General features: G+C 69.3%; 2 protein-coding genes across 2 annotated transcripts; both read right to left on the bottom strand.

Moving 5' to 3' along the window:
- Window positions 1-664: 664 nt before the first annotated feature.
- On the bottom strand, window positions 665-1,453 carry INS (insulin). The gene is made up of 2 exons (XM_052662503.1): window positions 1,267-1,453; window positions 665-795 (listed from the first exon to the last, which is right to left on the bottom strand). The coding sequence occupies exons 1-2, from the start codon at window positions 1,451-1,453 to the stop codon at window positions 665-667; spliced, it is 318 nt and encodes a 105-aa protein (XP_052518463.1).
- A 2,474-nt stretch (window positions 1,454-3,927) lies between these two features.
- On the bottom strand, window positions 3,928-10,423 carry TH (tyrosine hydroxylase). The gene is made up of 13 exons (XM_052662220.1): window positions 10,334-10,423; window positions 8,923-9,126; window positions 7,986-8,160; window positions 7,641-7,729; window positions 7,386-7,453; window positions 7,061-7,111; window positions 6,600-6,745; window positions 6,360-6,495; window positions 6,168-6,237; window positions 5,687-5,743; window positions 5,391-5,486; window positions 5,008-5,141; window positions 3,928-4,087 (listed from the first exon to the last, which is right to left on the bottom strand). Exons 1-13 carry the CDS (start codon window positions 10,421-10,423, stop codon window positions 3,928-3,930), a joined length of 1,476 nt encoding a protein of 491 aa, XP_052518180.1.
- Window positions 10,424-11,489: the final 1,066 nt, after the last annotated feature.

The following is an 11,489-nucleotide window of genomic DNA, read 5'->3' as shown; positions in this document are numbered from 1 at the left end:
GCCCCCTCCTCTTCCGGGTCCAGTGTCCGGCCGGCCACCTGCCTGCACAACCCTGGCCTTCCCCAAGGGGCGGGGCCTTCTGGAGGCCCTGGGGGGTGTTGATGTAGCCCCGAGGAGGGGTGACAGGGTGAGAGCCTTTGGGGTACACAGAGGACTGCCCCGCCAGCCGGGCACCAGGCTGGCATCTGAGTGGTCTGCAGCCACGGGAGACCAGGTGCCCAGCCCCAGGCCCAGCCACCCCAAGCCCCGGCCCGGGTGGCGCCTTCAGGAGAGGAGGAGATTGGTTTGGCCTGGCCGGCTGGCAGGCTGGCCAGACCTTGGTACAGCCAGGTCACCCGCTGACCTCCGGAGCCATGGCCAACCCGGGCAGCCCCGGGCTCTTGGGTGTGACGGGTGGTGGCCTGGGCAGGTGCCCTGTGAAGCCCACCTTGGGAGCAGAACCCCTGAAGACGGGAGCGTGCCACCTTGGAGGGCCCCGCCTCGTGCACCCAGCACGCGTGGAGGCAGCTCAGAGAAGCTGGCGCAGCGAGACCAGAAAGGGGTCTCGGGCTGAGGGCCCCACCCTCCCCGCCCCCTCCCCGCCCCCTCTCCACGGGCGCCGGGACACCAGGCCACACAGGGACGACAGCAGGCTCGTCACGGCTTTATTGGCGGCGGGGCAGGCCTAGTTGCAGTAATTCTCCAGCTGGTAGAGAGAGCACACGCCGGCACAGCACTGCTCCACGATGCCACGCTTCTGCGGGGGCCCCTCCAGGCCGCCCGCGCCGGGGCCTCCGGCCAGCTCCAGCGCCCCCGCTGCGGGGAGACGGTCAGGTAGCGGACGCCCCGCCGCCTGCCCTACCTGGCCTTGGAGCGGGGCCCTGCCCAGGCGCCCTTTCCCCCCTCCCCTCCACCCCCCTCCAGCCCACCCGGAACGGGGCCCTCTCTCCGGGTGACGGGGCGTCTCCCATGGGCACCACCCCATCGCCACCAAGGGCTGCCCACCGAGACCCTCGGCCCCTGGATTGGCCTCGCATCGTCAGATTCCCCCCAGAGCTGCCCTCATGTGAGGAAGTGAGGGGGCCCGGGTAAGAAGGCAGGATAGATGGGGTGAGGCCCCCTTGCGGGTCATCCTGGCTTAGCCCCTAGGGAGCTGGTCACTTCCAGGACGTGGACAGGACATGGTTTTCCTTTTTAAAAATCTCTCTTGATTTCCCGCCGGGCGCCAGCAGGAGGCCAGGGTAGGGGCCAGGGGGACCGGGGGGACCGGGGGGAGCGGGGGCTCACCCTGGGGGCCCTCCACCTCCCGGCGGGCCTTGGGCGTGTAGAAGAAGCCGCGCTCTCCGCACACCAGGTACAGCGCCTCCACCAGGTGGGAGCCGCACAGGTGCTGGTTGACGAAGGCGCGGGCCGGGGCGGGGGCCCAGAGCGCCAGCAGGGCCAGCAGGGGCACCAGGCGTGTCCACAGGGCCATGGCGGGGCTGCGAGGACCTGGGCAACAGCGGGGGCTGAGGCTGGGGCGGGGCACCCAGCACCCTCAGTCAGGGCTCGCCCCCAACCCAGCGCCCTCAACCAGTGCCTGCCCCCCAAACCCAACAGCTCAACCAGGGTCCCCAACCCAGCGCCCTCAACCAGGGCCCCCAACCGAGCACCCTCAACCAGTGCCTGCCCCCCAAACCCAGCCCCCTCACCCAGGGCCCCAAACCCAGCACCTCAACCAGGGCCCCCAACCCAGCGCCCCCAGTCAGGGCCCCTAACCCAGCGCCCCCAGTCAGGGCCCCTAACCCAGCGCCCCCAGTCAGGGTGCCCCCCACCAGGGTGCTCCGAGAGAGCACACATCCTCCTGCTGCTCGGTGGACCTGGGCCCCGATGCCCTGAGCCCCAGCGGGGCAGCCCCGGACCCAGGCGGACGCAGAGCCCAAGGACGGACCTGCTTGCTGACAGCCTCGAATGCAGCCGGTCCTGAGGGCAGGGGGCTGCCGCGGCCTGCCGGCTTTATAGCCCCTGAGCCCGCCACCTGGCCTGTCATCAGGGCCTCCAGGAGTGCGGCAGATGGCCCGGGGGCTGAGGCTGCAGTTTCCGGATCATTTCCCCGCTGCCAGGGCTGCGGGAGCCTCTCCTTGGCCGTCAGCACCTCTCGGGGCCGTGGGGTCATTAGAGTCTTAATGAGGGGCCCAATCCACGCCAAGCTGTCCCCTCGCACCGCTGGGGGCGAAGTCCTCCGCCCGGCCCTGCCTGGGCCCATCATCCACGTTAGTCCAGGCAGTGGGGCGAAAGAGGGACCCCTCCTGTGTCCCTGGGCTGCCCCCGAGGCCCCAGCGATGGTTCAGGCCGTGGGGTGGGCAGCGGGCATGTCCCAGCCCCACCCACCCACCCCAGCACAGCAGCCTGGCAAGACCCCCGGCTTCCCAGGGGACGCTGAGGGGCTGAACCCAGGGACCCACAGCCGTGAGGCCCCTCAGGCTGGCCCCGATTCTCATCTTCAGTTCGGAGGCCACAGGGGCCCCCACCTGCCCACCCAGCTGCCCTCTAGGCCCCACCCCTCTCCCTGGAGCCCCTGCCCACCTCTTCCCGGCTGGACCCTTTCTTTTTGATACGTTTATTTACTTATTTAGCGTTTGGCCACCCTGGGGCTTCGTGTCTCTAGTTGGAGAGGGGGGCCTGCTCCCCAGGGCACTGACTTCCGTGTCGGCTCCCCGACTCCAAGGAAGGGGCTGGGCCCTGCCTTCCCAGGACATCACAGTGTCCGGAAGCCCCCCTGCAGCCAGGAGAGATCCCGTGGCCTCTTTGAGAGGGGTGTGCCGGGCAGGGGCTGGATGCGGGAAGACCCAGGGGGAGGGCAAAGCCCAGGGCCCAGCGGGGCAGGAGGGAGGGGAGCCAGCCATCAGCCCTTCCCCGGGGTCTCGGTGGGGCACGTCACCCCAGGAGTGACCCCATTGGGGGCCGCACAGGCTGTGGGACATGACTACGGAAGGGCTGGTCACAAACCAGGTACTTGAGACGCGGCTGGAAGGACAGACCCTCAGGGAGGATGAGAGGGGAGGGTGTTGCCTGGAAGGTCTTAACGGGAAGGAATTTCTGGGATTAACATCCCCAGAGCTTTGAGCCAGGGTCCTGGCAGTGGGAGGGGGCGATGGGGGGCACCAGAGGGAGTGAGAGGGCCTGGAAGATAGGCTGGTGTCTGCCTTGTGCAGGAAGTAAGGAGCCAACCGCCTCCCGGGAAGCCCCAGGCTGCTGGCTCCGAGGGCCAGTCCTGGAGGAAAAGCTGGAGGTTCTAGCTGGAGGCTGTGTCCTGACCCGGCAACGAAATGGAGTGCAGAATCTAGCACCCGCCCACCTTGCTGGGTGACTGAGGCCCGGAGAGGCCCCCCGGAGCCAGCCCAGCAGAGTTCCCTGCTGGCATGTCCTTTGTGGGGGCCGTTCCCAGGTCCCGCTCTAGGCGGGTGGGGTAGGAGGATCAGAGAGACCAGAGCTGAGAGCCCTGCCCCTGGAACCCAGACCAGCCCCCCGCCTCCAGGCCGTCACCCTACCGAGACGGGACAGCTCAGCCCGACTCCCGCGGCCCTCTGCGGGTCCTCTGGGTGAGCAGGTGACCCTGGGCTGCCTGGAGGAGGCTGGCAGCAGGGGGAGCTTCTGAGCGGGACTGGGGCAGTGTGAGGGGGGCCCGGGGCTGTGTGCTGAGCCCACGGCACGGACACAGACCCCGGGCGGGCACTCAGGGCCGAGTCTCTCTTTTATTGAGGTTGCAAGCAGGCAGCGCAGCACAGGGGCAGCAGGCGGGACAAGGAGGCCGACACGCAGCTGGCAAGCGCTGGGCAGGTGCCCTCTGGCAGGGGCTTCTCTGCGGGCTCTTGGGGCACCCTGTGAGCCAGCCCCTCATGTGGGCAGGCGGGGGCAGGCTGGGAGCCCCAGGCCGGCCCACTGGGGCCTGTGGGTGGCACCCCGTGTCTAGCTGATGGCGTTCAGAGCGTGGGCCAGGGCCTGCATCTCATCCTGGACGCCGTCCAGGGCGCGCCGGATGGCGCGGGGACTGTCCAGAACGTCGATGGCCAGTGTGTACGGGTCAAACTTCACAGAGAAGGGGCGCTGGGTGCGGGCGGCGTAGCTCCTGTGGGGGGGGAGGGGGACAGCCGGCAGGGACCTTCAGTCACTAGTGGGGTGGGGCTGGAGGGCGGGAGCCTGTCTCCTCCATCACAGAGGGTTCAGAGACTCCAGGACTTTTCTGAGCCACTTGGGCCCCCAAAGCTCATTCCGTCCAGCCACCCAGACAAGTCTGGGGACCAAGACGTCCTGCAAGGGCTGGGGGGTATTTTCAGTGGGGAGGACAGGCCTCTTCCAAGCGAACCTCTACCAGGCACTCCATCCCGCCCTGCTCCTTCCCAAGGGAGGCACAGCCAGGCCTCCTCCTCCAGGAAGGCTTCCAGACATGCGCTCTGGAGAGTCTATTATGTCCCTGTCCCTAAGCTCGCGCGTGAGAGCCACAGCCCCTGTACTCCAGGCTCAATAGATCCTGGGCCTCAGTTTCCCTCGTGACAATGGGAGTCTGGCTAGAAAGAGGCCCCTCCCAAGGGTGACCGGGTGGGGTGTGTCGAGCTCTGCCACCCTCCCCTGGGGAATGCTGGTCACTGCGCCCCCAGCCCAGGAAACCCCCTGCCCACCAGGCTCCCCACCTGGCCCTCAGCCATCCCAGCAGCCCTTCCCCTCTGTCCCCTCCCACCACAGCCTCAGGTGCTCAGGGGGCAGGAGGCCAGGAAGGACCCATCTTACAAAGTCAGACACAACTGTCTTTCAGAGTCAAACTTCACCTTCTGAAAGTCTGGCCTTGGCCTGGCCGCCAGCCCTGCAGGTCTCCCCTCCCAGCCTTGTAGGGGGTCTCGCTGCGGGAGGGGCGCTGTAACTGAGATGAGCCCAGCTTTCTCCCCTGTGAAATGGGTCCGCAGGCCCGGCCTGCTGACTCGCTTGCCCAGTTCGGAGGCACAGTGTTGTGGGGGGTGGGGGTGGGGTCTCTGCCCGGGAGCCCCAGCCCACCTGAGCTTGTCCTTGGCATCGCTGAAGCTCTCAGACACGAAGTAGACGGGTTGGTAAGTCTGGTCCTGGTAGGGCTGCACGGCCGCTGTGTCAGGGTCGAAGGCCCGGATCTCGGGCTCCTCGGAAAGGGAGTGCTGGCGGGAGGCGGGGGGCCGGGCTCTCAGGACCCGAGGCGACTGGAGCCCCAGGGCCGGACTCACGCCTGCACCCCCCTCGGGGGTCCTCCCAAGGCCTGGGGACAGTGCGCGTGGGAAGGGGTGGGGGCCGCTTCTTCCGTCCCCCAGTAGGCCAGCGCCCTGCTCAGCCTCCTGGGCGGCCTGAGTCCTCCAAGGTGGCCCTGCCTGCCAGGACCTGGCCCGGCCCCTCCCTAGGGGGATTCTCACCAGGAGCTCCCCGTAGGAGGACAGCAGCCCTGCTCCGTAGGCCTTCACCTCTCCATTCTGTTTGCACAGCCCGAACTCCACAGTGAACCAGTACAGCTGATGGGGTCGGTGGGAAACGCTGTGGTCAGCACAGCTGACCCGCTCACCGAGGCCCCAGCACTGCCCCCTCCCCAGGCAAAGCTGAGCCAGGCTCTGGGGCGGTGGGGGGGCGGGGGTCACGGCGTGAGAAGTGGAGACCTCAGCCTGCACAAGAGGGCCCGGCCTGAGCCCAGGGCCCTGCAGGGGACCCAACCCACCGTGGACAGCTTCTCAATTTCCTCATCCGACACTCCCAAGGATGCGAGCCCGATGTCCTGTGGAGGGGGGAGCGGTGAGGGTGCTGGGGGTGTCTGTGCCCCTGCCCCCGGGTCTCCTGGAAGCTGCTAGGGTGCAGAGAGCCTCCTGGGATCCGCTGGAGGCCGGGGGGACCGCTCCCCGACGTTCCTGGGAGAGCCAGCAGGTGGCAGCACAAGGCCCGGGACACGGCCCCCAGCCTGGGCCCTGGGACTGTGGGCTCCCTGGGAGGGTTCTTCCTGGACACTGAGCTAAGGTGGTCTCCCCGCGTGGGCCTGGCCACCAGCCCTCTATTCCAGGACAACGCACGCCCCCTGAAGTCTCACGGCCCAGGTGGGCACTGTGTAGCCCTGGGGGGTGGGGATGGGTGGTGGGAGAGGCCAGCAGTGCCCGTTGGTGGCCAGCCCCCGGGGGTGGCTGGGCTCCCGAGGCCCCGGGACACACCTGGGAGAACTGGGCGAAGGTCCGGTCGGCGAGCATGGGCACGTGCCCCAGCAGCTCGTGGCAGCAGTCCCTGTGTTGGGGGCGGAGAGTGGGTGGGGCTGGGGCCCCCAGGGCGGGCAACCTGCCCCCCCAACCCCAGGCTCGCCCTCCCGTCCCCCTCCGCAGGCCCAGGGGCAGGGGCTGGCCACTCACGGCTCGGGGGAGTGCATGGGCGAGGAGGCGTGGCGGATGTACTGGGTGCACTGGAACACTCGGAAGGCCAGGCTGGCCAGGAAGTCCCGCGCGGACAGCAGGCCGGCCACGGGCCGCAGCTGGAAGCCGGTCCGCTCTGCTGGGGCGGGGGCGGGCGGTCAGGGCCCGGGGGGTGGGGTGGGGCGGAGGGCGTGGCCGGGCGCGCTGCCCGCCCCCGGGGGCCCCGCGCGGGCACCGCACCCTTCAGGAAGCGGGAGACGTCCTCCAGCTGCGGGATTCGGTCCTCGCGGTACCCGCAGAAGCGCTCCAGCAGCTCGAAGGCCTCCAGGTGCTCGCGGCAGGCGTGGGTGGGGTACAGGCCCCGCAGCGTGGAGTAGACCTCTTTCCTGCGGGCCAGGGGCTCAGGCCGGCGCCTGCTCCCCACCCTCCCTGCGCGCAGCAGTGCCCCCACCCCGAGGGCTCTGCTTTGCCCCCTGCAGGCCCCGGCAGTCTCACGCTGCAGGCCTCTCTCTGGCCCGTGGAGCCGGCCACTTGGTGCGGCTTTGGGGGGTTTGGGGGGAGCTGTGGGGGGTCCCGGGAAGTCCCTCCTCCACTCGGACTTAGTCTGTCTTCCTGGAGGTCGCTGCCTCCCACGGGGATTCGTGGGTCTTCCCCGGAACCCTTGTCCCCGCCCTGCCCCGTCTCTGCCACGGGGGTCTCACCAGGTGGCGGTCTCCTCGGCCGTGTACTCCACGTGGGGAATGGGGTCGCCTCTGGGGAGGGGTCTGCAGTCAGTCCAGGCCCCTTCGGGGAGGACGTGTGGGGGGTGGACGGGAGGCGCCCAGGCTGAGCGCGCGCCGGCTGCGGGGCTGAGGTGCGCGGCTTAATCGCTCTGGGCCGAGGTTTCCCTGCTGCGACCACAGGGACAGCAGAGGCGGCGGTGCTCCTGACAAGCACATCCCGCCCCTGCCCAGGAGGGAGCGCTAGCGTGGGGCCCGGGGGTGGGGTCTGGCTCCCAGAGGTCGCACCCCCAGGGGGGTGCCTTACTGCTTGTACTGGAAGGCGATCTCGGCGATCAGCTTCCTGCGCTGGCGATACGCCTGGTCGGAGAAGCCCTGGCGGCAGAATGGACGCAGTCGGGGGCCGCCCGCCCCGCCCAGGCGCAGCCGGCGACCCCGCAGGCGCTGGGGGCCTGCACCCAGCCAGGGCTCGGGGAGGGGGGCCGAGCAGCAGAGCCCGCAGACCCGGCCTCCTCAGCCAGGCCCACGGCCACCGCCGTCAGCCCTGGGGAAGCCAGCTCACCGGGTGATCCAAGTCCAGGTCAGGGTCAAACTTGGTGACGAGGTGGTGACACTTGTCCAGCTCGGACACTTTCCTCGGGAACCAGAGGACTTCGGGGGGTCGCGGGGGAGGTGGTGGGAGGCGGAAGGACAGGAGTGGGTGCTGGGCACACGGGGAGGGGCCCGCGGCCGCAGCCTCCCGCTCCATCTATGGGGGTGGGGACTGGAGGCGACCCAGGCCCCGACAGCTGAGCAGGAGGCTGCCGACCCCGGGCCAGCAGGGACGGACCCCCGGCTGTGCCCTGGTCCCTGCGGTTTCCCGTCTCCGGGGCGCGCGGCCCCGCTGTGGGGCCGAGGGCCGCCTCACCCTTGCTCTCCCCGGCGGCACGCACGTCTTCCGCCACGCGGCGCAGGGAGCTCAGCAGGGCGGGCACCACGGGGCCAGGCACCTCACAGCGGACGAAGCACTCCAGGGGCGGGCTACCCGCCCGCGGCGGGTGGGCCGGCCGGGTCTCCAGGTGCTGGAGGTGGGCTTCGAATGTCTTGGGGGCGAGGGGGTGAGCGAGGGACAGAGAGAGACACAGACGGACCGATGCAGACAGAGGAGGGGGCGCATGTCGCTGCCCCGCCCCTCCCGGGACCCCGGCGGCCAGGAGCACACAGACCATCTCCCAGACTCGGGCGACGCCCGCTGCCCTGGCAGGTCTCGTCTGGAAAACCGGGCCTATGCACTTGTCTCAGGGTCCCCCAGACCCAGTGTTCCGGACGGGGCCTCTGTGTGCCCCCGGCCACCCGCAGGCGGCCTGACATCCCTCCCTGCTGGCCTCGTCCAGGCCCTGTCCAGAGCCCCGCAGCTGAGGGTGGGCGCTGACCCCACTGCAGCCTGGTCAGGGGGCTCTGGTGCCCGCCAAGCAGGGTGGGGGGGAGGGATGGTAGGAAGGGTCCCCTCCCCCTCAGGTGGGCGGCGCCAGCAACCAGGGAGCCTCCGTCTCCCAGGCCCTCGGGCCACACGGCCACGCGGGAGCTTGAGCAGGCTCTGTGGTACAGTCTTCGGGCGTCTGTGGGGAGAGCCAGTCCCTGCCCCCCGCCCAACCTGCTGGGACTAGAGCAGCTGCCTCAGCCCCGCCCCGCCGGGGACAGGCCTCCTGCAGGCGTGGGGACCGGCCGTTCCTGCAGGACCCACGCCGCCTCCCACCCGGAGTGAGGTGGTGGGCGCAGGGTGGGCGGGAGGCCGGGCTCAGAGAGCCCCCAGGGCGGGAGGGGCACCTCTCCTCGAGGCCCCCATGGCCCCCGGCGCCCCTCACCTCAAACACCTTGATGGCCCGGGTCAGCGCGGGGGGCTTGGTGGGCCGCAGGGCAAACAGCAGCGTCAGCACCGCCTTCCCGTCCCTCTCCACCAGGCTGCCCGTCTCTGCGGACTCCGAGGATGAGGCCGCAGCCTCTGCCTTCTCCCGCTCCTTGCGTGCGTCCTGGATGAGGCTCTGCCGCCTCCCAACGAAGCGCGGGGACTGTGGGGAGAGGCGTGCCAGCTGCCCCCGCCCTCGGCCTGCCCGCAGCCCCGGGCCCGGCTCCAGCACTGCCCCGCCTGGGGCCGGGGGCGAGGGCGGCCTCTGCGCCCACCTGACCAGGTCAGGGGACGGGAGGCAGTGGGTCAGGAGCTGTCCGGGGCTGCCCCGGGGCCAGAGGACACGGCGTCCGGGGGTCTGGGATGACCCTCCTCGTGGCCCCACCTCTAGTCCGGCCTGACGGCACCTTACCCGCCATCTGTCCCTGAGACCACGAGCCCCCGGGGTCAGTGTGTCTGCCTCGTCCACCCCTGAACACAGAAGCCCCTCGGCTCACCACCTGGAGCTGAAGTTCTAAGACGGTCCTGGCACCCTCGGGTCTCAGAACACAGCTGGGCCTGGGGGAGTCCTCCCCCCAGCCGACCTCAGGCAGGGTATGGACAGAGTCAGGGGCCTCCGTGGAGGGGGGCACCTCCCTGGGACCCCTAGAAGAAGGAACAACCCTCTACCGCACAGCGGGTCCCCTGAGACAGTGCCTGCAAATTAAATTTCCAGAACTCCACCCACGTTTTCACTAAAGCTCTGTAAACGAGCCGATCATCCCAGCCCATCCCTGAGAGTGAACTGGAGACCCTTCCTCCAGCCCGGGAAGCCCCCGGTCCTGCAGTCTCAGAGAGGGGGCTGGCCCAGTGTGTCTTCCCAGCATAGGCTCCCTGGAATTCGGGGCTCCCATGGGGTGGGCTGTGCCTTGGGGGCCATTCCTGGCGGCCACAGAGGCTCAGGGTTGCTGGAGACGGGAGGGGGATTTCAAGACTGGAGAGTCCACGTGGGACACAGAACGTGTGGGAGGTGGATGAAAGAATGGTGGGTGGACAGGCGGACGGGCAGGTCATGGATGGGAATGGCCCTGAGCGCAGACTGTCTTCAGCTCAGCAGAACGGGGGCTGCACCCTGTTAGCCCACCTCCCCCGCCCCATGAGCCTCTGCCGGGCCTGGGACCCTGTCACACACACACTGGGTCCAGCAGGACCCCCACAGAGATTCAACTGCCCAGGTCCGGCACAGGACGCGTTCGTGGCCAGGACTGGATGCCAGGCCTTGGCCTGGGTGTCCGTGTGGACCCTGAGCCTGGGGCCACCCGCCAGACTTTGGGGGTCACCCCTGGGCTTCAGGTTCATTCTGGCCCGTGGGCACCAGCCTGCCCTCTTACCATGATGGCCTCGGCCTGCTTGGCGTCCAGCTCAGAGACGGCCCGGCGGAAGCCCTTGGCCTGCGGCGAGGCGGCGCTGGGGGTGGGCATGGTGCTGGCGAGGTCCGGGCTCCGTCTCCACAGCCCTCTGCCCGGCGGCCTTTATAGGCTGGGCTGACGTCAGAGCCCCCCAGGTCCCCCACCTCCACCTCCTTCACATCTCCCTCCCGCTGCTGCCGCCTGAGGGAGGCGGGGTGGGCGCGGAGCACGGAGCCGCTGAGAAAGGGCTCTATCCCATTAAATCTAATTGCATCCACTGTCGCAGGCCCCCGGGCGGGTGGCCTGCCCGCCTCTGAATCATCTGGGCTCCGGGGGCGTGCTCTGCAGGGCGGGGTGCAGCCGGGCCCTTCAGCCCACCCCAAGCGGGTGGCAGGCGGCTTCACAGGGAGGTGGTGTTGCAGACACCCCAGGGTGTCCGGCACACAGAATCGTGACCTTTGGTGGTCACTGGTCCAGATACGCAGGCTCAGACCACAGCTGTCTGGAGGCAGTTTGCTTTTCCGGAAGATCTTCACCCCACCACATTTCCCAGCGGGGTCCTGAGGTCTGTTTCTGTTCGATGCCCTCGGCAGGAGCATTTTCTACCCCCACGCTAGCCCGCTGTGCCCGGACCCCCAAGCACGCCCAGCAGGGCCCAGAACATTCCAGCAGGGCCTGTCCTCCAGTGTGGAGGAAGGTGAGGGAGGCAGGGCCATGCAGCCTCAAATAACTGTCACACTTGCCCCTTCACGGCCATCTCCCGGCCCCCCTCCAGCCCACCTAAGGCCCTCTGACTGCTTCTCCTTGGGGGGATCCCCACCTCGGGGACACCCCAGCCATGAGCACCATGCTCTGGCCCCTGCAGCCCTTCTCGGGTGAGGCCCTGCACCACGGGGCTCCCGGGACAGCTCCCGCCCAGCGTCTCCTGAGCTCCAGGCATGAGGCCCCTCTGGTGGGACCACCACCCGCCCCAGAGGCCAGGGGACCAGGTGGGACGCACCTCAGCGCCAGGCAGGCGCGAGAACTGCGGTGTCTACGCTGCAGCCTGGCCCGTTCCCAGGCGCGTTCAGACTCAGCTTTGTGTGGGCTGGAGGGCCTCCTGGCTGTGAGCACTCCCCAACCACGGGCGGCCCCGGGG

Source organism: Budorcas taxicolor, chromosome 25 (genome assembly GCF_023091745.1).
Source record: "Budorcas taxicolor isolate Tak-1 chromosome 25, Takin1.1, whole genome shotgun sequence".
NCBI lineage: Eukaryota > Metazoa > Chordata > Mammalia > Artiodactyla > Bovidae > Budorcas > Budorcas taxicolor.
Note: the sequence above shows the minus strand (reverse complement) of the source record. Positions and strands in the feature narration are given on the sequence as shown.

Excerpts from the sequence above, each read along its gene's own strand:
- INS (XM_052662503.1), bottom strand. The coding sequence starts at position 1,453 with ATGGCCCTGTGGACACGCCTGGTGCCCCTGCTGGCCCTGCTGGCGCTC. Across the intron at positions 796-1,266 it reads GGAGGTGGAGGGCCCCCAGG|CGGGGGCGCTGGAGCTGGCC; the intron begins GTGAGCCCCCGC and ends GTCTCCCCGCAG.
- TH (XM_052662220.1), bottom strand. The coding sequence starts at position 10,423 with ATGCCCACCCCCAGCGCCGCCTCGCCGCAGGCCAAGGGCTTCCGCCGG. Across the intron at positions 9,127-10,333 it reads AGCAGGCCGAGGCCATCATG|TCCCCGCGCTTCGTTGGGAG; the intron begins GTAAGAGGGCAG and ends CTCTCCCCACAG. Across the intron at positions 5,744-6,167 it reads CCTTCGCCCAGTTCTCCCAG|GACATCGGGCTCGCATCCTT; the intron begins GTGTGTCCCGGG and ends CCCCCTCCACAG.